We start from the raw sequence: 27,372 nt of genomic DNA, 5'->3' as shown, positions 1-27,372 counted from the left end.
AATTAAAAAATAGTCTCTTTTTAACTTGTAGATACGGTATAATTACAAATATATTTATTGAAAGGGCTACAAACTGAAACAATCGATATTTTTTTAATTGAATTGACATCACTTTAAACTTTTTTCTATACTGAACGTATCTTTGTCATTCAAAATCTGTGGATGTGTCACCCGCTACTATCGATCCCCCTCAATACCCTCGTAAACACGCTTGATGGGGGGGAGCCATTTCGAACATTTTGTATGAAGTTTCCTTAGTCCTTACTGTATGTATCTGTATATTGTGCTAGTACGTACTAGCTTATCACAAGGGAGAGAAGTAATTATAACACTAAACCCTGTGACTAAACCACATTTTATTTCTTTTTTTTTTTTGTTTTTATTTTTCGGTGGTCTTACTGCGGTTGAGGCGCGCCATACTGGGGTACGGCGACGGCTGCTTGTTGCACCGTGCAGCTTGCAGCTGTTTGACTGCGCGAATGTTTATTTCTATTGTAGGGAGGGTGGGATAGAATAAAACTACCCTCATTTTTTATAAAATCGTTAGCTCTAGCTTATCAAATGGAGGAAAATGAACACAAACCACATAAAAAGTAAAAATCATAAATTTATTTTGTGAAAATATTTTTTTTTCGATTTTATTTTAACTTTTTCAAAATCAGAATATATTAGTTTCGGTGGTCTTCCTGCGGTCGAGTCGCGCCCTGCTGAGGTAGGGCGAGGGCTGCTTGAGGTGCACCGTGCGCACGTGCAGCTTGCAGCTGTTCGACTGCGCGAACGCCTTGCCGCACACCTCGCACTTGTACGGCTTGTCGCCCGTGTGGCTCTGCGGGAAAATATTATATTATAATAAAATAATAATATGTAATGCTACTTTCCAAAGTAACATTATAAAGACGAAATTTACTATGTCCGTGCTGTTGATGCGTGAAAAAGGAAATAGAATGATCCTTCTTCATGCTTCAACCATTGAACCGATTTGGTTGAAAGGAGAATGCCCATTTTTGGTACTGGTTTTTCTCATGCATCAAGACAATAATACTATTAAAAAAATCTCGGCAATTTAGTAGCCTTCTTACCATCAGAAAATATATTTTGAACAGGGAATGTTTTGTAAAATCTAATAAGACATGTAAGTGTTTAGATCCGTTATTATAGATTTAGTGTCCATTACCGTTCACATTTTTGGTACAGGTTTTTCTCATGCATCAAGATAACAATACTATTAAAAAAAATCTCGGCAATTTAGAGGCCTTCTTACTATCGGAAAATATATTTTGATCAGGGAATGTTTTGTAAAATCTAAAAAGACATGTAATTGTTTAGATCCGTTACCATAGATTTAGTATCCATTACCGGTTACCACGGTAACCAAGCGGTAACTATTATGACATTTACTATGGTAAATAGCTAAATGTATTAATGTCGATTATTGTTTTCATTGAATTACAAAAAAATCAATTAACATAAAATCACTTTTTAAGGTATTGTTTATATACTGTAGGTTGTTTTAACAGTGAAGTAAAATAATATAAATACATACAAAAAATATATTATTATAACATAGTTTGGTTGGTAACCAGTTATTACTTATTTGTTTCTTTCTTCGAATATGTAGTGCAAAAATGATTCAAACAACAACAACATCTAAACCGAATAAAATCTCTATTGGCATTTTTTAAATATATACATATTTAGGTTTTCTTGAAATCCGTCCCAGAAGATTTCTGGTGCCTTAGGTAGGCACTAGCCGATGAACAGGTAGACTTTGTCTGAAAGCATAAGCTCTACGCATAGATTACATATGTTGAACGAAAAATAATCTTCGGACGATAAAATACTACCTAAATCACAGATAAACCTAACTAAATCGGGGTTATTTAAGTTTTTAGGTTATTTCACATTTTTCTCAATATCTTGAAAACCCCTGTTTTTATCACCAAAAAAATCAATTGGTAAAAATCTTTTGAATATCGAAGAACCCTCCAATACCACTCTGGCATTGACGCAACACTATACTGTGGTCCATACTTTCATGGGCATTCTCCTTTGGTACAAATATAGTTTGTGACTTGAGAAAGGACATAGGATAGATTGTATCCCGGAAATCCCACGGGAAGGATGGTTTTTATTAACATGTGCATAGGTGGAAAGCTGGCAAACGATTGGCTGGCATTTTTTCGCTGCGTTTGCGTGCACAGTTGCCAGCAAGTGCGCGAATGATTGTTTGGCATATTGCTGCATACAGACGCTCCGAGTGTACTGTGTAACTTGTGTAACTGATTTTGTCAGATAAAATCAGTCAATAAGGATATTGACCGTCCTTAGTCAATAACCTAATTGACTAATTTTACCGGTCAATAAGGTTATTGACTGGTTAAGGGTTTTGACTGCAACATATACAACACTCACGCGCAGGTGCCGGTCGAGCGCCCCCTTGCACTTGAACGCCTTGCCGCACGCGCAGCACACGTGCGGGCGCCGCTCCGAGTGCACGCGGCCGTGCATCAGCAGGTTGGCGCGGTTGTGGAACGCCTTGCCGCACTCACTGCACTTGAACGCCTTCACCGCGGAGTGCGTGCGCTTGTGGTACACTAGGAACGCGTTGCCCTGAGGATTTTTTTATGAAAATTCTATAAATATAATAATATGCTTTTTTTAGTAAAAATAAAAACAAAAAAAAATAACGTAGATATAAAAGACGAAATAAAAATAAATCAGGACAATTTTTTCACACACGGCACGATCTGATCCCATACTAAGTGTTCGCTTGTGTTATGGAAACCGGATTTTAAATAAATAATTATATAGATAATTAACAGCCAGACACAGAGCAAACATCTATGTTCATCATATAAATATTTGTGCCAGGTGGGAATCGAACCCACGACCTCTGTCTTGGAAGGCAGGGCCACTACCAACCGAGCCAACCGATCAGTCAAAATAAAACAACATCGAAACAATTTGCATTCAAAGTATCATGTTTTCTTACTTTATAGTTTTTCACGAGGCTTCCGACTAAGTGAACTAATTGTTGCTTTAAAAAATTAATGTAATAGACGCAAATTTATCTGCGGCTTTTACCTCGGAACGTTTATTATGCATGTTTGAAATTATTTTCAATATACTTAAGCAAAACAATGAAAAATTGAGTAACCATTTCTCATAATCTCCACTACAGGTGTCTCTCAAGGATCGCTCTTCGGACCAATATTATATTTATGTCGGGGAAAGGTGTAGAATGTGAATCTATATTCAAGCTGTGGGCGTTGCGTTTGGTAATCGAGCAAAGAAACACCATACAATACAGTCATTTTTAATACAATCACTTTAAATAAACGTTACGTTACACATTTAGGCCCAGATTCACAATCGTGACTTTACTTTAGAGCAAAAGAGTCTTCACAAAGTAAACTTTGTATGACCAAAGTTTACTTTCAACATATTTAATTTCAGAGAGAATTGCTTGACTTTCCTTAGAAAAGTACGGTCCCAAAGTAAAGTACAGGGTAAGACGTGTAACTGTTACTTTATACGCATAATTTATGTTTTTAAGAACATAATATTATTAAATTAAGTTATATTTCCATAAAAAACATATATAATAATAACATTATTATTTTATATCAAAAATTAAATGTTTAGAAAAAAAACCATCATGTAGGAAGATTATAGTATAAATATAAAAAACCAGTAGACACAGCAAAATTCGTCAGAAAAATATAATAATGTTATAAGACAAACGAAACGATGCAACGATCAACACATCAACAAAAAAATGTTACTCGACATGACGTTTCGATCTATAACCCAACCATATTAAAATGTGTTTCTGTTCTACGAAATTGGTTTAAAATGTAGGCCTACATGATTTATACGCATAGTCATGTAAAGTTTACTTTGAGACCAAAGTCATGATTATCGGCTCCTTAGCCTTTACTAAGTAAAGTATAGTTTCTGGAAAGTAAAGATGAGCTTGACACGACTAAGAAATATATTTTTGGTTGAAAGTAGATCTTTCCATCAAAGTAAAGTTAAAGTGCGATCTATGAATCTCGGCCTAAGAGCCAGCGCGCACGAGCAACTTTGTCTCTGCAACTATTTTGTCTCTCCCATCAATTTGTATGGGGAGTTGCGTCGCTACGTGCGCGCACTTTCATACTAGCCCATGGGTGGGAGAGACAAAATAGTTGCGGAGACAAAGTTGCTCGTGCGCGCTGGCACCAAAATTAAACACTAGCAAAGAAAAGGTTAACAGTTCCAAGTTGTGGAAGGTCCGAACTCTTCGATGATGCCTTCACCGGCTAGACCCGGCACAAGCAGCCGCCAACTTTAATGTAGCGACGGTGCTGCCACCTCACGGAACTCGTACTTCGAGTCGTTTTACATCCGTGCTATTGACAGTCTCCGACATATATTATTATCGTATGACAAAACAGTCTAACTAAAGTAACAAAACGTGTAAATCACATTACTTACAAGGAAATTATAAAACTAACTTATGTTAACTAAATTTAGTAAAATTGCAAAATCATTTTTTTATATTTGATTCTACACGTGTTTAATATGTACATTTATAAGTTACCTATTTTAACCGCGATTTATTCATTTCATTTCATCGTGGAATAAAATTGAGTTAATAATAATACAACCGTTATAAATAATTTAAAATAATAATATCACTTACCTTAAAGCCCTTTCCACACACGTCACAAATATGTCTCTTCTCTACGGGATACTCTTTATCTGGATGGTATTTCCTGAAGTGGGCCCAGTACGCCCGCCCGTTGGCTATCTCTTCTGAGCACTGAAACGGATGAACAGTTTTCGGTGAAACAAGTTGAGTTGAAATGCGAAAGTTAGTGAGGATGTGAATGTGTGTGTTTGGTACTCTTTCACGCAAATACTACTGAACCGATTAAAATGAAATTTAGTACACTAGAAGGTAACTTGGATTAACACATAGGATAGGTTTTATCCCGGAAATCCCACGGGAACGGGAACTATGCGGCTTTTTCTTTGAATTAGTTTCTAGTTTTTTTTTAAGCTAGTTTAACATACATGCGGACAATTAATCGGCCAAGTGCGAGTGTCGCCTTTCTTCTTGTTCGTGCGGGTCCACTTGCGCGTGTGAGTGCAGCGTATATGTGCACGCAGCTCTTCCTCCGTCTTAAACGACTCACCGCAATCGCGACAGCCGTTCCTGGGAAATGTTGGAAGATAATTTACATTTTTTTAATAATAATAAATAATTATCAGTAAAAAAATGATTTCAATATTTTCTTTGTTTTCTGATATTTTGTAAATATACGTAATAAAAAAGGGCGTATGTGCCGAGCACACGTGTCAGAAGTGAAACTTCTTTAGCAAAATACAAACAAACTTACTCCATGACGTGACGGTATTGCCATGAAATTTTATGCTCAAAAAAGTTAAACTTTCACTTCAATAACGAAATTGCACAAAAAAATTATATTTTTTTTGTGGATAAAATTTGTATCAGCGCCATATCGATTACACCGGATTAAAATGATGAATAAATAAATATAATAGACATAAATAATTATAAATAATCTCACTTATTCTCAGATTCCTGCGTGTGCCGTTTCGCTGTGACCATATGTCGCTTGAACGCTTCCACGGAAAAGAATTTGACGTCACACGCCTCACAAAATGGCGCCTCTTTGTCATCCACGTTGTTGGCCGGCATCTGTAATTGTATTTATTAATGCTACTTAAAATTTAAATATAGACAAAACTAGCTAGCGCCATAGTTCCCGTTCCCGTGGGATTTCCGGGATAAAACCTATCTTATGTCCTTCTTCAGGTCTCAAGCTATCTTAATAATAAATTTGAAGTAAATCCATGCAGTAGTTTTTGAGATAAGCCCGGACATACATACAGAGAAACAGACAAAAATTCTAAAAAAGTATATTTTTGGCTTCGGTATTGATTGTAGAAAACTCCTTCTTCTCCTTCATTCTCCTTCTCCGTCTTTTTCGCCGACGCTAGTTGAATCGTTCCATTCCTCTGTGACGTGTCTTACCATGTGTGCGTTAGTGTGCCGTTTTTAAAGATCAAATGTTGTGTTGGCAACCTAGCTACACTTTTAACGTGTTATAACATATATATCTTAACGTTATCTATGATTCTCGTAGAAATGATGACGTCACAACCCACCTTCAAATCTTTGTGCATCATGCTCCTGTGCATGTTGAGTCCGAGCTTCGAAACAAACGAGTAGCCGCAGAAGCCGCAAATGTAGTCCGACGGGTGCTTGATGCGCACGTGCGATAGGTACGACGTCCATTTTCTGTATGCGGGTAATAGAAAGAAAGAATGAAAGAAATTACATTTAATTACAACTAATACACTTTACGAACAATAACTTTGACTGACCGGTCGGCTTGGTTGGTAGTGACCCTGCCTTCCAAGCCAGAGGTCGTGGGTTCGATTCCCACCCGGGGCAAATATTTGTGTGATGAACATAGATGTTTGCTCTGTGTAGGTGTTAATTATCTATATAACTATATATTTAAAATTATATATGTATTTTTATAAGCTGTCTGGTTTCCATAACACAAGCGCAAGATTAGTATGGGATCAGATCGTGCCGTGTGTGAAAATTGTCCTGAAATATTTATTTATTTATTAAATTCTCGAGTCGCGAGTTTAACTTCAACCACCGCTGTTTTTTATGGGTTTTTAAACGGTTTGACCCATGAAATTTTGAATGCATAACGGGTAGATCTGAGAATTGGACAATAGCTACTACCCTAAGTGATAAGAGAAAGGCACAGTCTTATCACTAAGCAATGTCTTCTAGCTAACTTGGTGGCGGATATGTGAATAGATAGATAGAAATATATAGGTAGTTAAAAATATACATTTTCGGCCTATCTCAAAATCGGCTATTTTTACGTCGCCAAAAAATGTAAGAGCTGTGTTTTATACAGATTCATTAGAATTAGCACCTTATTGCTTTGCAGTAATTTTCAAAATCGAATATATCGCTCATTAGAAAACTCTGCCTTATACACGCGTAAGTAGAGTTTTGGTTCGGACATTTATTATTTCGACGTAACTTCTTTGGCAGAGCTTACTTTTCAATAGTTAATACAAAACATAAATTATAATATCACAGTACCACATAAAGCAAACGAAGTCAGGTGCATCTACAATATAACATCGGTGTAAAATAACATCTATCTACAAAATATCAAAACGTACTCACGACGACATCTCCTCGCAGTATGGACACTTGTACATAACGCCTTGGTGCCAGAAAAGGTGTTGTCTAGCTTGAGTCCTATAAACATATATACAAATGTCATGTTTTTATAGTAGATATTAGAACTCCATTTATTTAAAATATGTAATAGTAAAACACACATAGAAAAATAGTTTTTGAAGTAGACATTTTAATAATGGAGATAAGAGTTAATCTTATCTCCATTTTAATAAAATAAGAGTAATTTATGATGAAATAAAGCTTAACATCTTATTTATATATACATTTTTAATATTTCCGAACACGATTAAAAAAATTATTTGCTAATCTCAGGTTCGATTTGAAAAATTATTTCGGTGTTAGATAGCCCATTTAGAAAGGAAGGCTATAAGCTATATATCATCATGCTAAGAGCAACAGAAGCGGAGCACCAATGAAGAATGTTTCAAAATCGGGGATTTAGTTATAATATGGTTTATTCTACTCACACGTGTTTAGATACATATGGACAGTATTTGCATATAAACTTCTTCGCATGTATAGTAATATGTTTATTGAGAACTCTTGTCATTTTAAAACGCATCTTGCATATTTTACATTCCAGGCTGCCTGATGTCTGGAAAGATGATTCTCTATATTAATATAACACTTAATTTTATTTTCTTTATTTAGTCATACGTTACATACGTAATTGTATAAGTGTATTGGTTTTTCAAATTCAATAAATAATCAATAATTCATGTTATCATTCTGTTTTCAGTGACAACAAATATTCCAATAATATTTTAGACTAATTTAAACCAACATCATGAAATTAGTATAATTTTTATGAGTAGATTATAAAGATTATAAACAATCTTTCTAGCCCATATATGTACTTTTTTAATATTATAAAGCTGAAGAGTTTGTTTGTTTTAACGCACTAATCTCAGGAACCACTGGTCCGATTTGAAGAATTATTTCGGTGTTAGATAGCCCATTTATCGAGGAAGACCTTCCTCTAAGGGTCTAGCTATATATTATTACGCTAAGACTAACAGGAGCGGAGGCACGCGGGTGAAACCGCGAAGCGCAGCTAGTTTAAGATATGTACCTTATCATGTTTCTGCATATGATGTTGCCATGTCTGTGTATCTATAAAACCCTTAAAACAGAGCTCACATTTGAATGCAGAATTTTTATAATTGAGACTCTCCCGCCGTTTTCTGATTTCTTCCAATTGTTCCTCTTCCTGAAATTTATTTAAAATCTTTGAGAGAAAATAATAAAAAAAAAACAATTGTCCTTATACAGAAAAACGAGCTTTACACACGCGTTTTCAAAGAAAAACCCGCATAGTTCCCGATTCCGTGGGATTTCCATAATAAAAAATATCTTACGTGTTAATACAAGTTACCCTCTGTATGTGTCCTAAATTTCATTGTTCCATTGGTTCAGTAGTACTTATTTGCGTGAAAGAGTTACAAACATCCTGAGCTGAAGAGTTTGTTTGTAGAAGTTTGAGGAAGGCTATAGGCTATATATCATCACGCTAAGTACAACAGGAGCGGAGCAATGCACATTGCACACCTAGTTTAAAATATATGCAAAATAAATGATAAGTAATAAACAATATTTATAATATATCGTAAACGCTATAAAATATATAAAAACGAAATGGATAAACTGCAGTATAATTTATTAAAAAATAGAACTCGCATTATATTAGATAAGTCTTATGAAGATTATATAACTAAAATACAGGGCGATATATTAAAAAATCCTAAAACCTTTTGGACCTACATAAAATCTAAGAGGAGTCATGCCTGCAACTTTCCATCTGTTATGGTACTTAATGATAAATCAGCAAATGATGGTAATGAAATAGCAAACTTATTTGTTGAACATTTTTCTTCGGTATACAGTCAATCGTCGTCATCTATGTCGTCACAAAACGTACTTTCATCTTTAACAATGTGTGCTCGTAATAACGTAAATATTAATGAACGGGAGGTCAAACGTAAATTACAATTACTCGATATTAATAAAGGTTCGGGTTATGACGGTATCAGTACGGTATTTTACAAAAGATGTGCAACGGAATTGTCAGTTCCTCTATCTATAATTTATAATAAATCTCTAAACAGCGGAATATTTCCAACTTTTTGGAAAAAAGGTTTGATAGTGCCAATTTTTAAACAGGGGGATAAGTGTGAAGTAAAAAATTATCGGCCTATTACGTTGTTATCGATACCCGCGAAAATTTTTGAGTCTTTCGTTTATGGTTACATATCGTGGCACACCAAGAGTCTTATTTCTGTGAACCAGCATGGTTTCACAAAAAAACGTTCGACACTTACCAACTTGCTAAGTTTCACTAACTCAGTGATAACAAAAATAAGTGACGGTAATGAGGTCGACGTAATCTATACTGATTTCAGTAAGGCCTTTGATACAGTGAATCACCATCTGCTAATAAAAAAACTTAGGGACACTTTTTGTCTTTCAGAACAGGTTTTACTCTGGTTGCAGTCTTACTTATACCTTAGACCACAAATAGTTAGGATTAGCGGATATCAGTCTAAAGAATATTATCAGTTATCTGGAGTTCCCCAAGGCTCTCATCTAGGCCCATTATTGTTTACATTATTTATAAACGACATTACGAATGTTATCTTGGAATCTGAATATGAAGTTTATGCGGACGACTTAAAACTTTTCAGATCGGTAAATTGCTCTCACGACCAACAAAAACTGCAGGATGATATAAATCGAGTATCTCTTTGGTGTAAGAATAACCTAATGCAACTGAATGGAAGTAAATGTAATTTTATAAAACTTTCCAGAAAACATGTTAGATTCAAAACAACTTATAAAATTGATGATATTGCTATTAATCAAAAGTACAATCTTAAAGACTTAGGTATTACATTAGATGAGGAATGCAGATTTGATACACATATAGATCTGGTGGTTCGCAAAAGTTTTAAAATGCTTGGTTTTATTTTTCGTAATACACAGGATTTTAAATCTACTCTCGCTATGAAAATACTTTATAATTCTCTCGTAAGGTCCAACCTTGAATACAATTCAGTTGTCTGGTGCCCTTACTATAAAAAATATATTACTCGTATTGAATCAGTACAAAAAAAATTTATTAATAGATTAAGTTATATCACCAAAAACAATACTCTTACAAATTATAGCGAAAAGCTAAACTTTTTTAAAATGGAGTCTTTGGAAGCGCGCAGAAGCGCGTCACAGCTAATATGCCTACATAAATTATTGAACAATGAGATAGACTGCCCATCACTGTTGTCGCAAATTGGTCTCTCGGTGCCTATCTATAATTGTCGGCTAAGTACTTTTTGCCCTATGTACACAAAATTTTCAAAAAATAAATATGGTTCGAACTCCCCGTTACAACTTATTTTAAAATTATATAATAGAATATTTACAGTTGATCATAACACAGATATTTATTTTTCAAAACTAAGCTCGTTCAAAAAGCATATTGTTAACACTTTAAACAAACTGTATAAAATTTAAGTTTTTACTTTTTAGTTCAATTTATAATTTAATTTTTTTGAAAAATTGTTAAAGCGGTGCCTACCTGTAATTTAGATACGTAAATACTAATGTGTATTTTAAGTTAATTTTGAATTGTTTGAACAAAAAATTATGTATCTAGTTGGTAAGCCATTTTTTAAATAAATAAATAAATAAATATTTCAAATATTATTTACCGTCAAATTGACCACCGTAACATATGTTTCCAGTTCGATGTTGTCCATGGACCCTTTGGCATGATTCATGATCGTTTTTAGTGTGTCTTTGCGTTGACACACTAATTTTGGTTGCGGTGCCTTTTTTAATTTCCTTGTTTTCAAGACTTTGGGCGGTTTCTGAAAGCATTTAATTAGCTTTTCACGAGTATATGCTTTTAGAAATTCGACTTTTGAACGAATGCTTTTAGAAATTCGACTTTTGAACGAAGTTTAAGTGATTTAACTGTAACGTCTTAGTTTTCCCGCGACCACGCCGCTGTAAGGTGTTTGACACGTCAGGTTAAATAATATATAATGAACAAAACGCACCGAAAAGAAGTTCTTAATTTCTTTCAATTATTAATATCTCAAAAAATTGCTCCCCATTAGCTCTAATGCGCCTATAATTTGTTGCAAAGGAGAGTACTTCAGAGAACCAATAACATTTAGCAGCCAATTTCAGTTGATTTATTTATATTTATGGACAGACAGACATATTATATTAAGTGACAGTTCAGCCAAAGTTCATATTCTGTTCAAACCAAATTCGGCATATTATCATGAAAAAATTGGTACGTCAGTACATATATTCTTGTCTAAAAACTTACCTCATCCACAATATCTTCCTCTTTTATTTCTTCCTCCATGTTCACCGCAATTTCCACCAAATTCCCTTTTATTTTCTTACTCTTATGAATGGATAATGGTTCGTCATCACTCAGCCAATCATTATCAGCGTTTGTTGCAAAGGAAAAGTCACAATCTAGTATTTCTTCTGGCTCCTCTTTGATTGTCTCTTCATCATCTTCTTCATTTATAATTTTAATTTCCACTATATTCTGAATACTTAAATTCGAATTTAGACGGTACGATTTTTTATCCAACCGCCTAATGTCTTGTTCTAAAACCTGAAAGGATAATATAAGATACATTTCAGTTTAAATTAGTACAGGAATAAAATTATTTCTCATATGTTTTGTTACACACTCAAATAATTATATGATGATTTATTAAACCTAACCTTCAGTCAGTGGTTTTGCTTCAATGATAGAATGAGAAATCTTTTTCTAATCTTTCTTTATTATATTATCACTACATAGTATAAAACAAAGTCGCTTTCTCTGTCCCTATGTCCCTTTGTATGCTTAAATCATTCAAACTAGGTACGCAACGGATTTTGATGTGGTTTTTTTTAATAGATAGAGTAGTTCAAGAGAAAGGTTTTAGTATATAATTTATTAGGTTTTAGACAAAGCGGGCGAAGCCGCGGGCGGTAAGCTAGTTATTTAAATAAAAGTTTGAATGATATTTTTTACTATTTATTACTAGCATTCTTCCTGCGGCTTGACCCACTGGAACTTCCTCAAACTACTTTATATATTATTATTATGAAACTGCATCAAAATCTGTTACATATTTTTTAAGATGTAAGCATACAAAAGGACAACAACATTGTTTTATACTATAGTGATAGAACATTAATTCTGACCTTTCCATTGCTCTGTAAGATCCCCTGCAATATAGCCTGACACCTCAGGCTCCTCTGTCTAATTGAATAGAACTTGTATAACATTGCTTTGCACACATAGCAAGCGAACATAGGAAGCTCCAAGGATGTTAGTGGCTGTAATTTAAAAAAAAGTACTTATTTTACATTACTTTTTATGTAAATGTAATAAAAATAATAACTCCCGATAGATTTACGAATCTTAATCTGTATTTTTTTAACGATAAGGTATGTATAAATAACATTAAAATAAAATAATTTTGTTTGCAACTTACATCTGTTCCCGTCAATATTCTATAATATCGTTCCAGTGAATTAGAGCGCAAATTATAAAGGGTTCCATCCATTTCTAAGCACATTACACAAGCTCGAACATTTTCCATGTTGGAAGTATTAAATATAACTTATTATTTATTTTATTTTTAATTACTCTTCATATTCATAGGTTGGCGGCATAAACACTGTAGACTTAATAAGACCTTAGATCTGCATAGGTGCAAGTCGGTCTTACAAACTTTTAATTAATAACATCTATCACGCCTGTTTAAATCAAGGACTAAATGTGCAACAATAAAAATAAGCAGTATTTATTATTATTATATAGTATTTAATATTTATTATCATTTCCTCATCTAATTTACCAGAAATACATGTCAAATTTAAAAAATTAAAAGTACCTAATGAGAACGTCTACTTTTGCACTTTGCAGAAGACGCCAAATTGACCAAATGTCTGTGTTGACGTCTCACGTCTGACTGTCATAATGTCATTTCATTCATTTTAAACGTGAATACAAGTCTATTGGAACCTCAGAGCAATAAACCTATAGAGTTCTTATATTGAGACAGAACAAAATACATATTTTCTAATCTACTTACTCTTAGTCAATAACAGCATAAGCCAGATTGAGATAGCGATAGAGTATCTGCACTGTCTTCAAACGTAGCGCGCCGGCTATATTTTGTTTGCCTTCCAGCTGGAGGTCTCGGTGCATCAAGTGTTTTTAACGAAATATTTAGAAAATATAAAGTGTATAGTGTTTCTTTTTATTTGTCAGTGTGCTAAAATGACTATTGTATGTTTAGCTACCGGCTATCACTAGTCGAATGGGAGTTTTGGATGAAAACAATGAAAAAATATCTTTCCATCGGTAAGTGATTTTCAGCAAATTGATAAATATTTATGTTTTAACCCTATTTGAAAGTTTTATCAAGCGCTTTTTTATAATTATATGTTGTAACTGTAACATTTACCCACTTTATGGGGTTGTGGAATACAAAATAATTAAATAATTTTAAAAAATGTTACAATATTTGGCATTTTGGCATTTTGTTTACCACCGTAGTGATGTAACACATCCAGCGTATATTATCGATTTATGACATAAAATCTATTTCATATTAACGTTGATTTATTTATTTTATTTCTTATATCAGATTTATATGTAGTTGCTGTTGCAAATAAGATGTAAATTTTCTACAGCAGAAAAATAAAAAATACCACGTGGTTGTTTTATGTGACTTATGTGTTTAGTTTGTTGTTTATTATTTTCTCTTTTAGATTATTAATAAATTCATTTTGTTTTAGATTTCCAGAGCTAAATAAAAAATGGGTATAAAACATGAGACGAGTAGATGCATGGACGCCGTCGAACTTTGCTAGATTGTGTTCACTGCATTTCGAACTCTAGAAGAAGTGTGCAATCTTACGCTTACGTTTTTTTTGTTCCTGTACATAATAAATACATTTGAATAAAGAAGGTGAATTTTTATTTGGAATTTTTTTACACATAAGTTACTTGTGTAACTATGTGAAAATTGAACGGTTGATTAAATGACAGTTCTCATAGATGAGAAACTACTACATACTTGATATACATGCGTTTTCAAAGAAAAACCCGCATAGTTCCCATTCCTGTGGGATTTACGGGATCAAAAGTAATTTTTCCAAATTTCATTGTAATCGGTTCAGCAGTGAAAGAGAAAGTTATCCATTCTCGCATAATTTCGCATTAATTATATTCGTAGGATTAAACAAATAATGTGTTGAACTGAAATTAATTATTAATTTTGTTTTTTATTATTTATTATTTCACGAAACCGTAAATGCAAAATGCATCCACGATTTTATCGATTGAATCACATCCCATCACTATCACCTTCTATCTATATAAATACGTACCTATAGTAAAAATGGTGCCATGACTATGTTGAAACGTAGCTTGTAGTCTATAGCTATCTCATTCTTTCATACGACGTTTTCTTTAGATAGCGAGAAACAAATATATGTAAATTGTATACGCTCGATACAAGTACTCTATAGGTTTATTGCTCTGAGATTGGAACGTACGATTCCTGTCATTGGGAACGTACAACCAAGCGTACAACACACATTTTGATATCTGTATCATACATTATCTAAAGATTATCTAAGTATGTACCTCAAGAAGCTTATATCTAAGATATAAGCTTCTTGGTTTTCATACAGATCGCGGTACTTGCGTTGTCTACCTACGTTTATGTCTGTGGTATGCACCCTAGTACGTACTAGCTTATCACAAGGGAGAGAAGTTATAACACAAAACCACATTTTATTTCATTTATTTTTTGTTTTTATTTTTCGTTGGTCTTCCTGCGGTCGAGGCGCGCCCTACTGAGGTACGGCGACGGCTACTTGAGGTGCACCATGCAGCTTGCAGCTGTTTAACTGCGCGAATGTTTATTTCTATTGTAGGGAGGGTGGGATAGAATAAAACTACCCTCATTTTTTATAAAATCGTTAGCTCTAGCTTATCAAATGGAGGAGAACGAACACAAAACCACATAAAAACCATAAATTTATTTTGTGAAAAAAGTATTTTTTATTTCGTTTTTTTTTATTTCTTCAGAATCAGAATATATTATTTTCGCTTCCTGCGGTCGCGCTTTGCTGAGGTTGAGGGCTGCTTGAGGTGCACCGTGCGCACGTGCAGCTTGCAGCTGTACGACTGCGTGAACGCCTTGCCGCACACTTCGCACTTGTACGGCTTGTCACCCGTGTGGCTCTGCGGGAAATTATTATATAATTATATTATGTTACACTACTTTCCTAAGTAACATTATAAAGACGAAAGGAGATATCCAAAAAATGACCCAGAATCGACAGGAATGAAATGTATACCAATGGATTAATAATTAAATATAATATAATGTAGCTAAAGCGGTAACCACAGAACAGTAAAAACATATAGAAGTGCTTTAATGTCATAATTAGTATGAAAACCAGTGTCGCCAAACCCACACATTTAAACCGATAGTTATACAGTACACTAAAAGTAAACTATACCTACCTTTGATTGGACAGCTTAATTTGAGTGAAAACTGACTTAGGTTATAGATTCAGCATTTCAATATGTACCCGAACGCACCATGTTACGGTTTATTTTAGTATAACATCGTTATAGTTTTCGTTAGATATAACTTTGAAACTCAACACATAGAGATAAGGTTGAAATTTGTGTCACTCAACATTAATGACATTAACTTGATATTTATCTGATGCTATGCCCTGAGGGATGTCAGCGTTGTTATCGATAATTCACAAATAAATATTTTTTGTGTATTTTTTTTTCTTTCTATTATATGAGTATAGTATAATGTGTCACATTTTGGAGTATGTTTATTACTACTAAGTACGTCTTTCTGTATTATTATTATTAAATAAAAAACGGAATAGAATAGTATTAATCTATATTTACAAAACACAAACAGAAAATATGCATTATTTTAAATCTTGGAACTGGCGTAGGCTTGCTGTATCGGTGGCCTTTGTTAGACTGCTCAGTCTGTCTGTCTGTCTGTCTGTCTGTCTGTATGTGAAGGCATCACGTGAAAACTAACGGTTCGATTTCGATGAAACTTGGTATAATTATACTTTATTATCCTGGGCGTAAAATAGGATACTTTTTATCCTGGAAAAATACGTAGAAAAAAATTAATCTTAATTTTTCAGTTTTATCCATAGACGTTGTTCTGTAGAACCGCGAACACACGTTGCGTATTATTATAGGCCTAGCCGTATTTGGGTCCAAATTCCAATAGATATTTATAAGATGTCATTGTCAGAGTTACTCAAAATGGAGAAATAAACCATCCACGTGAAGACCGACATCCGCCCGGACGGAGTCGCGGGCGGAAGCTAGTTAATGAATAAATATGGAAAAAAGGTTTGACAGCTGACAACCGACTCAAATATTTTTCTGCGCATAACTGAGAGCAAGTTGGGTGATCTTACCTTACCAGTGACACGTGGGCCTCGCCCACATTACACTTCTATCTACTTTACTGTTCTGTGGCGGTAACCCTGAAATCTTTATAGTATAGGAGCTAGGAGCAAAATAAAATAAGTAAGAAATACGTTTAAAACATAAGTTTACGTCATGTTGTAGCTTATGACGTTGTAATAATGTGATGATAATAATTATTAAAATATTTTAAAAACAACAGCAACAAAATAACATCATGTTCAATCACAAAATAACAAAGACTCCGTTTTTTGAAGTTTTTTTCTTTTGGCTCAAGATACTACAATTGCTATTGTACTGTATGTATTATTGGTACCTAATTCTGTGGCTAAGGATTGGAAATAAAAAATAATAATAGGTATAGTATACGAGTTAAGAGCCAATAAAACTGAATAAAAAATCGTTTGAAAATAATTATGTTGTGACTTGTGGATGAGATTATCGTTGTTATTATAATTTCAATGTTTTAATTGCTTTTGCTTGTACATTCTTGTGTAACACAAGTTGTTGTAGATTCGAATGTCGTTGTTATTATAGGTAATTATAATATCATTAAAACTTATCAAAAACTTATCAAAATAAGACTAAATTATTAACTATATTCTTATCCACAACATAACGTGTTTTTATTATTTTCAAACGATTTTTAACTTTTTTTTTCGTCGCTTAGCTCCTGCACTATACAGTTTTTTTTTTCAATACTTAGCCATATAATTACCAATAATACATATAGTACTATGGCAATTGTAGTATCTATGAACCAAAAGAACTACAAAAATCAGAGATTATGTTATGTTTCAACGTTTTTGTTATGTTGCTGTTGCTTGTAAAAGATGATTATTATCATGTGTGAAACAAGTGACACAACATCATAACAACGTCATGTTAAGTCATAACATAATATAAACTTGGCAAACGATGGGCTGGCATATTGCTGCATACAGACTCTCCGAATGTATACAGTGCGGCCAGCTGGCTACACTTACGAGCAAGTGCCGGTCGAGCGCCGCCTTGCACTTGAAGGCCTTGCCGCACGTGCAGCACACGTGCGGGCGCCGCTCCGAGTGCACGCGGCTGTGCGTCAGCAGGTTGATGCGGTTGTGGAACGCCTTGCCGCACTCGCCGCACTTGAACGCCTTCACCGCGGAGTGCGTGCGCTTGTGGTTCATGAGGAACGCGTTGCTCTGACGATTTTTAATGAAAACTCTATAAATGTATGCCTTTTTTGAGAAAAAAAGACGGGTTGTACTCCAGGGTGTGCCAACAGAAGTGAAAACTTGATTATTAACGTTGAGCATGTTTGATATTTTGCAATGGTATCCGTCTTACGCTTTTTCGATCAGGTCACGTGTCCTGACGCGAGTTTAAGATTTTATACCTGTAGTGTAAGTCCTTCCCTATTATCGGCTCTTAGACGCACACGACCTCTCACTCCGACCGCCTGCAGCCAACTGAGCTGTGTGAGCGGTGTCACCGTTGCATGTGCGCAAGAGATGACATAATACTTCCCTCTCTTTCACTCACATACACTACATCCCTCCTTTATTTTAGAAATTTTTAATTCTTTCCAATTATTTTATTAAATAAAATAAAATATGCTCTATTCGGGTATGCTAGTCTATATACCTAAACACCAGTATCAGTTAGTACACACAACTCAGGGACGCGTCCGCTCCATACCAACGATAGAGTAGAATGTGTCACCTGGCCTATAGTAATATAATTCTATCTATAAGCAACATCTCTCCTTTTCTTCTTTTTTTTCTTTTTTTTTTCCAATACGTAATGTGTACATTCAAAATTATAATCATTTTTACAATAAATGTATTCAAATCAATATTAATTAATAATTTTTTCAAACTCAAACCTTCATTCATCAACCAGACCTCGTCCAGAAACGTTTTCAAATCGTCAGTATAAGGAAAAAATATGAATTTACCACTGGTTCGGAAAGCCGTCTCGACAGAGAAGAGCCGGCAAGAATATATAGGCATAGTTGCTCCTTCAAAATCATAGAAATGTAACATCTTCCATAGGTATTTATAATAACAATAATGGCAATTTATTTAAGTATACGACAATCTACCATGAATAAGTTGTATACTTATATTTAAGTTTATTAAGTCATTATTTATTTATTAACCAATGGAACGAAATCGTTTTCAGTAACTTAATGTACATGTAAGGTATAATGTTTAAACTATGTTCCTTCTGTAACTTAACTATACTTTTGACTAAATCCTGTACTGTACCTGTACTGTACTTAACCTGTTTTATTTTTTCCTTACATGACTATTGCACTACCTTGTTGATGTGGAACTAACATAGGTTATCTTCTCTCTTTTTTCTCACTATTTATCATGACCTGCACTCCAGGTCATTTAGAAGAGGTGAATGCTGCTTCTTCTGACGCATAATTTAATTCACTTTACCTGCACCGGCATCTGCACCATTTAAGTAACCACTGTTTTCCCACATATTAAAATTATTATTAAACAATAGCTGTAAAAGACCTTATAAATCTTATAATTGGATTAGTAACAATCTAAGTAAAACTTCGGTACAATTATTACCAAGTAAAATGCCTATAGACTAGGTATATACTTAAATATTATTTAATATCTATATTCTGTATGTGTACTTCGTTACTAAAACAATATATGTTCCAATTTTAATTCAATATACCTAATAAAATCGGAATGTAAATGTATATCTGTACCCTAAATAATATAATAAATATTATACGGCAAAATTTTAACCAAACATTAATTGGTTCATTATTTATTCTTATTTAAGCAACAACAAGTTATCATATATGATCCTTAGGCACAGGGAAGATTTGTTTATTTATTCGTTTGTCCGTCTCTCTTTAGTATCGCAATAAAGCGATTTATGATATATTTTTGGTGATAGTTTAGAGGCTAGAAAGTGGCAGCTTTTTTTTTATAGCGCATTAAAAATATTTAATTCATACAGAAACATGCATTTATGGTTCGCATTTGAATTCCTAATTGTATAAATTCCGATAGGTCACGCAATATGAAAATGTCACATGTATTACAATGTTAAGTTCGATAATTATCAATAATTTAAATACCAACTTTTGGGTATAAACCACTCTGACAGAATTACAGGCTTTGTGGAGCTTGCTCTGCAAGTTGCAACAGTACAATAGCATACTATATTGTGCCATTGACTTCTATTGAACCGCTTTTAGCTTCTCCTGTATGTTCGTATGACTGTATGCAACCGATTCTTTTCGATTCGCTAATGACCTACCCAAACCGTACAGATTTAACTTCAGTGACAATATTACAACAATTTATTGACAATACAATAATTAATATTTAGTAAAGCGTGATTAATTATTACTTTTTTTTATACCTTCTATTTGTAACCTCAACACACACGCGGTGTTGTTCATTGTATGGTTATTACATTAATAACACATATTTAAAATTTAATTAATGTAACGAACCTAAAACGAATCACAATGTATCATTTTGTTGATGACATTTTTTATTATTATTTTTTTTTAATTTATTTGTTACTTATGATAACATTTGTATGTATTTGTATTACTGACAACGTAATAGCCACTTGAAAAAAAAAGAAAAAGAAGATAACTTTATGACAATAATAATGGCTTAACCATGGGCTAAACATTAATCACACATTAATGGTCTGAAAAATTTTTTTTTTTTAACTGTACAATGTTAACTGTAACAATCAATAATATAATATTTTTTTTTACCTATATTTATATAAGTATTTGCAATATTCAATTTTGCATTTCGAAATCAATACCACTACCACCTCAATATTGTAGAGATTAATACTTGGAATATATTATATTCTGACTAAGGCACGAATGGTGAACTTTTCGCGATAATACATTTTTTTTATTTTTTTTTTTGATAAGAAATCTTTAAGGTATTTCTTAATTGATAATATCTTTTTATTTTCAATCTAGTACGATATCTGTCATATATAATATGAGCTCTTAAAAGATGTATTACGTAAGTACTTTATGAATATGAAATCAGACCAGTCTTACAAACCACCATTAAAACTTGGATTTTATATGAATTGCTACGTTGTAAATCTTATAAAATTCTTAATAACTTTTTAAACTTGTAGATAAGATTATTAGTGTAGGTATTGACTTTTATAATATTAAATATTTATTAATCTATTCACGTTGATGTTTCTGTTGCTGATTTTCTCATCTTTAATAAAATTGGTGTTTTAAATTATAAAAACAGTCGTTATTAATATAGTAATAACTAGATGCACTTGCATATATACCAATATTTGCGGTATGATGTGGTTATGATCCATTTTTTATTTTACATTAAATGTTCGTCTTGAAATTGACCTTTATTATCTATCTAAATATTTAAGTGTATATTTGGCAGGTTGTTTGACACTATACACTATCTATCAAAGTAATTATTATCTACAATTAACGATTCATATTTTATGCCAATTGTCTATTGTCCAACTATTGTCTTTCACGGTATATTATTGTATAAATTACGTAAAAGTTGTTTTCAACGTTCCAACATGTAATAATTAACAGTGTGTTATAACCCCAAACCGGGGTGCTACATTTCCGCTGAGGGAGTAGTGTTACATTACTGCTACGTTCCGTTTAGAAAGCTTCTACATACCTGCAACGTTCCCGCGCAGGGAATTGTCGCGTCCTTGCCACGTTCCGATAAGGAACCTCATACGCTGCTACATACCGCTTAAGACCCATCTTCAGTAGTACTACGACATTGCTACGATTGCGCTGAAGGATTACTGCGACGTTCCCGCTGAGGAAATCCTTCTACGTCTTGCTTGCTTCGGCTCCTTAATTCCTGTTGAAGGAATTCAGCGACCAACCCTAAAGACACCCTACCGCCTGGCCTTCGCAACGAGACGCGCACTCCATGTTAGGTCCACCTATATCAGTAAGAGGAAGAGCCCTACCGGAGGGTTTGGTCCTAGACACACCACGACCCTTATTGTTACTGATATTTGTATTTATTTTATTAATTAACTAAATTAATTATCGACTGTATGGTGAGTAGTTCTTATTATTTTTTATTTTTTTTTTCCACCTCAGCTACAACGCCACATAGTTTAAACAATAAAAATGAATAGCCAAATACCTATTATGTTGCTAAGTGTAAAACTCAAAACTCGGCGCGCGGCGTATCGGCTTGACCAATTCGGATAATATTCATATTCCAATAAAGAGCATAACAACGTCTGCCAGGTGGCTAGTTTGAAATAATGAATATTGAGACTACTCTGTATGTCTCTCTTTCCATTTATTTTTGTTTTCGAATGTTCATTGTTTTATTACCTTACCCTGTTTATGATTATTATACTATCACTTAGGTAACCTGTCTAACTTTATAGTTGTCGGTTAAATGTGCAATACCTATCGCAGATATTTTAGGCATTGTTATCATTATGATTATTTGTGAACAAAATCTGCTATGAAATTACGAAAATATTAAGTCACTTTTAGATACGAATAATAAAAAACTACTGTAAATATTTTAGCATTTACTATTTATAATCTTAAAATTGTATTATTCCATTTTTTATTTGGATAACAATACTAACCATAAGTATTTTCGAAGATACAATAAATCTTAAAAGAAACACTATCACATCTTTTTTTTTAATATATTACAATATATAATAATTATTAAAATATATAATACGTATTTAAGGGGAAGCTCCCTGAATTTTATGTGTTTTTGCATTAATATTCTGAAACAGGCACACATACAATCAAAATGAAACTGTAGTATATGATATTGGGTCTTTTTCTTTCGATGTACAAGACAGTTACGTAATTGTAACATTTTCACTCGATTCATTTTTTTTTTATTCAAAAATTATGCCTTTTTTTAAGGATTATTACATTTTTTAAAGATTTACTTGGACTTTACGTCTAAAATAAATGTTAACAGTAAGAAAATAGAGTTTACTATCGAATCCCAAGATATTATTTTTCTAGATTAATTATTACCTTACTTAGTTATAAACGAAATAAGAATTGAGACTTACTTTTCGAGCTCGAACGCGATCAAAGAGCGCACGCGATATTCAACTTTATTACGGCTGTATTACCATCTAGTACAGTAACCGGTCTCTCAGTGCCAGAAATGAGAAAGGGAGCCTCCTCTTAAAATTCATAATATGGGCATCACCCAAAATATAAACATTTTAAACGAGCATCACCCGTATCACATCACTACAGGTACTACTGTATTGTAATTATATTACGACTGCCAGGCATCATCTGGTATAACATTACAAAGTACACACGGGCGTCACTCGTTTTTTTTTTGTACTACCAGGCATCATCTGATATAACATTACAAAATACACACGGGCGTCACCCGATTTTTCTTGACCACCAGGCATTATCTGGTAATTTACTAATTAGCCTGTCTAGGAAACTTACGTTCCTTGCGTGATAGCCATTAATTACTTCTTTTATCCAATAATGAATAATCTTAAATAATACTCGTGCAATTTCACATCGAGTAATTAAATAAGATATAAGTGGGTATTTGGTATAATTCTATTTTGTAATCAGACCAGTCTATTCTGAGCTGATCGGGAATCGAACCTTCTTAGCTCATTTAATCATGTTTAACCAATCCTCTAAGCAGGTTCTTACATATCAGTATTAATAAATTTATATGTAAACAAATGTCCCAAAATAATAATCTACAGCATCGACTAAACAAAATATCACATTTAGTCTCGCATAACGCAGTTACAGTCCTATGCATGACTACGTGAGTAGTACATACTGGACGACGCTAGCTGTATACCCGTACACTGTACAGTGTATTTATCATACAGGCACCATACGCTCGAGCAATAAAGCCAGCCCGCGTATGCATTGGTATCAGTATAGTTATGTTTACGAAAAACAATTTACAACACCTACTTTATCCTTCTGGCTACAATTGTTTAAGAGGTTTTGCTAAATCTTTATGTAAACGAAACCTTCGTTTTCTACGGCGCGGAGGCCTCTCGAAAGGCACGCACATGTTATTTTGTACTTTGTGCGGGTAATTATTTTATGTAAGCGGCACAAAATATCATAATGAAAATAAGTATGTGTGTATATTATTATTAACTTTAATATTCGCTTCGATGTAACTCGACTGTGGATATAATTAGTTCAATAGTTATCACAGCACACCTATTTCCTCCTTTTTTTTTTTTGTAATTTTTAGTATCAAAGAAAATTACTTACAATTATTCCCGATTTACCTCGTCGCCAAAAATGTAGTGTAAGTCCTTCCCTATTATCGGCTCTTAGACGCACACGACCTCTCACTCCGACCGCCTGCAGCCAACTGAGCTGTGTGAGCGGTGTCACCGTTGCATGTGCGCAAGAGATGACATAATACTTCCCTCTCTTTCACTCACATACACTACAATACCCATTACAAAAAAAGCGCTCAACGCCGCTAAAGAAGTTTTCACTTCAAAAAATAAAAACAAAAAAGTAACGTAGATATAAAAGACGAAATAATAATAAATCAGGACAATTTTTCACACACGGCACGATCTGATCCCATACTAAGCATTCGCTTGTGTTATGGAAACCAGATGGCCGATAAACATGCATATATAATTTTAAATAAATAATTATATAGATAATTAACACCCAGACACAGAGCAAACATCTATGTTCATCACACAAATATTTGTCCCGGGTGGGAATCGAACTCACGACCTCTGGCTTGGCAGGCAGGGCCACTACCAACCAAGTCAACCGGTCAGTCAAAATAAAAAAATATCGAAACAATTTGCATTTAAAGTATCATGTTTTCTTTCTTTATAGATTTTCACGAGGCTTCTGACTAAGTGAACTAATTGTTGCTTTACAAAATTAATGTAATAGACGCAAATTAATCTGCGGCTTTTACCTCGGAACATTTATTTATACATGTTTAAAACAATGAAGAATCACAAAGCATAGAATCACAAAGCATTTCTCATAATCGCCTACAGGTGTCTCTCAAGGATCGCTCTTCGAACCAATATTATATATAGTCTTTATACACCGTATGACAAAACAGTCTGACTAAAGTAATAATACCGGTAAATCACATTACTTACTGACCTTAATTGACCGCCTCCTTGGTACAGTGGTTGACGCGTGAGCGTAGAACCGAGGGGTCCTGGGTTCGATTCCCGGTGGAGACGAAGAAAAAAAAAATGTCTCGGTCTGGTAGGACACAGAAGGCTGATCGCCTACTTGTCCCTAAAGAAAATCGATCAGTGAAACAGATGTATGCATAATGCATCTGTCCCTTACCCCACTACGGGGACACGGGACTTCACATACATACAAGGAATTTGAAAAAATTAAGTAATGTATTATGTAGTGGCTTTATATATTTCGGATAGCGGAAATGAAACAACTCAAACTCAAACATTTATTTATTCAATAAGACTTCTTCTAGAAGCACTTTTGAAACGTCATTAAGTACATATTTTTAACATTTACCACCGATTCGGTAAGCAGTATCTACGGAGAAGAATCGGCAAGAAACTCCATAGTTGCTCTTTTTAATCATGTCAGATTTACAATTGCACGATGATGCGAAACATCAGAGAGTGCTTTACGATCGAAAAATTTTTTTCGCCTCATTTTTGCAGCTATTCTTATTATTATAGCCTTGTTAGTTCACGGAATCAAGATATTTTGCATACTATTGTCGAGATAATTTAATGGAGATTAATCCCATACTTTTTAAAAATTGATTTACTTCAATAGAATTGAAAAAAAAACACCGAAATAGGTCAAAAAATTTTCCTGTCCGTCATGTGTGAAACCTGAAAACACTATAACTTGTGAACAAATCCATCATTTGAGTTAATTTTTTTTTTAAATATTCTAATCGAATGCGAATGATTAATTAATTCAGTGTCGTTTAATTGCACGAAAACTATAAGACTGTATATATATATATATATAATATAGGGTTTGTAATTGTTAATATCTTATCTTTACTTTGCTCACTCACAGTATTATGATTGTTATTGGTGTACCTTTTAATTGGCGTATTGAAATGTTAATGTTATATCTATTGTAAGATTAGCTGTAAGGTACCTGTACATAAATAAGTAAATAAATAAATAAATCTTATTGTTTCTTCACAACACATTTTCCGGTTTCACTTACTTTTGCTATTAATTAACATTATTTATTTTTCATAGAAAGATAGTTATTTCGATAACACTTCAAAGTGTGGTGCCTATAGAACAACTCAGAACAACCGCCAGAATCGTGATATCTTAAAAGTGCGGTGCCAGATATTTTTTTTTTGAAAAATAATTTTTTTTCGGACGCGATATTTTGGAACAATATAGAACAAACCTAGAACAACCTGGAACAACCTTTAAAATTATTCTAACTTCAAAGTGCGGCGCCAACTTCTTTTTGGTTTTTTGCGAATTTTGTGGAAAATAATTTTTTTCGGACGCGATATTTTGGAACAATATAGAACAAACCTAGAACAACCTGGAACAACCTTTAAAATTTTTCTAACTTCAAAGTGCGGTGCCAACTTCTTATTGGTTTTTTGCGAATTTTGTGGAAAATAAATTTTTTTCGGACCCGATATTTTGGAACAATATAGAACAAACCTAGAACAACCTGGAACAACCTTTAAAATTTTTCTAACTTCAAAGTGCGGTGCCAACTTCTTTTTGGTTTTTTGCGAATTTTGTGGAAAATAAATTTTTTTCGGACGCGATATTTTGGAACAATGTAGAACAAACCTAGAACAACCTGGAACAACCTTTAAAATTTTTCTAACTTCAAAGTGCGGTGCCAACTTCCCGGAGGTGGTTTTTTTACGAATTTTGTGGAAAATAAATTTTTTTCGGACGCGATATTTTGGAACAATATAGAACAAACCTAGAACAACCTGGAACAACCTTTAAAATTTTTCTAACTTCAAAGTGCGGTGCCAACTTCTTTTTGGTTTTTTACGAATTTTGTGGAAAATAAATTTTTTTCGGACGCGATATTTTGGAACAATATAGAACAAACTTAGAACAACCTGGAACAACCTTTAAAATTTTTCTAACTTCAAAGTGTGGTGCCAACTTCCCGGAGGTCAACTACTTTTTGTTTTGCTGCGAATTTTGTGGAAAATAATTTTTTTTAGGACGCGATATTTTGGAACAATGTAGAACAAACCTAGAACAACCTGGAACAACCTTTAAAATTTTTCTAACTTCAAAGTGCGGTGCCAACTTCTTTTTGGTTTTTTGCGAATTTTGTGGAAAATAAATTTTTTTCGGACGCGATATATTGGAACAATATAGAACAAACCTAGAAGAACCTGGAACAACCGCCAGAATCGCGATATCTAAAAAGTGCGGTGCCAGCTCAAAAATCGGGTTTTTTGACTTTTCTCGAAAAGTTTTAATCTCAGCTGTATGAAATTCTGGAACAATGTAGAACAAACCTAGAACAACCTGGAACAACCTTTAAAATTTTTCTAACTTCAAAGTGCGGTGCCAACTTCCCGGAGGTGTGATATATAGGGAAAAAAAGATA

At 33.6% G+C, this 27,372-nt stretch overlaps 1 protein-coding gene across 1 annotated transcript in view; it reads right to left on the bottom strand.

Moving 5' to 3' along the window:
• Nucleotides 1-589: 589 nt before the first annotated feature.
• LOC123698727 (zinc finger protein 184-like) overlaps nt 590-27,372 on the bottom strand; it is a 55,583-nt gene continuing 28,800 nt past the window's right edge. The window contains exons 6-20 of the mRNA XM_045645479.1: nt 17,753-17,950; nt 15,386-15,527; nt 12,760-12,887; nt 12,467-12,601; nt 11,586-11,885; nt 10,957-11,115; nt 8,325-8,462; nt 7,720-7,847; nt 7,235-7,309; nt 6,181-6,313; nt 5,580-5,710; nt 5,062-5,203; nt 4,688-4,807; nt 2,413-2,610; nt 590-826 (exon numbers count right to left, since the gene is read on the bottom strand). Coding sequence (XP_045501435.1) covers nt 659-826; nt 2,413-2,610; nt 4,688-4,807; nt 5,062-5,203; nt 5,580-5,710; nt 6,181-6,313; nt 7,235-7,309; nt 7,720-7,847; nt 8,325-8,462; nt 10,957-11,115; nt 11,586-11,885; nt 12,467-12,601; nt 12,760-12,887; nt 15,386-15,527; nt 17,753-17,950 — 2,295 coding nt within the window. The 3' untranslated portion in view covers nt 590-658. The remainder of the gene's footprint in view (nt 827-2,412; nt 2,611-4,687; nt 4,808-5,061; nt 5,204-5,579; nt 5,711-6,180; nt 6,314-7,234; nt 7,310-7,719; nt 7,848-8,324; nt 8,463-10,956; nt 11,116-11,585; nt 11,886-12,466; nt 12,602-12,759; nt 12,888-15,385; nt 15,528-17,752; nt 17,951-27,372) is intronic.

Source organism: Colias croceus, chromosome 16, assembly GCF_905220415.1.
Source record: "Colias croceus chromosome 16, ilColCroc2.1".
In the NCBI taxonomy this organism is placed as follows: Eukaryota; Metazoa; Arthropoda; class Insecta; order Lepidoptera; family Pieridae; genus Colias; species Colias croceus.
This window is presented reverse-complemented; position numbering and strand designations above follow the sequence as displayed.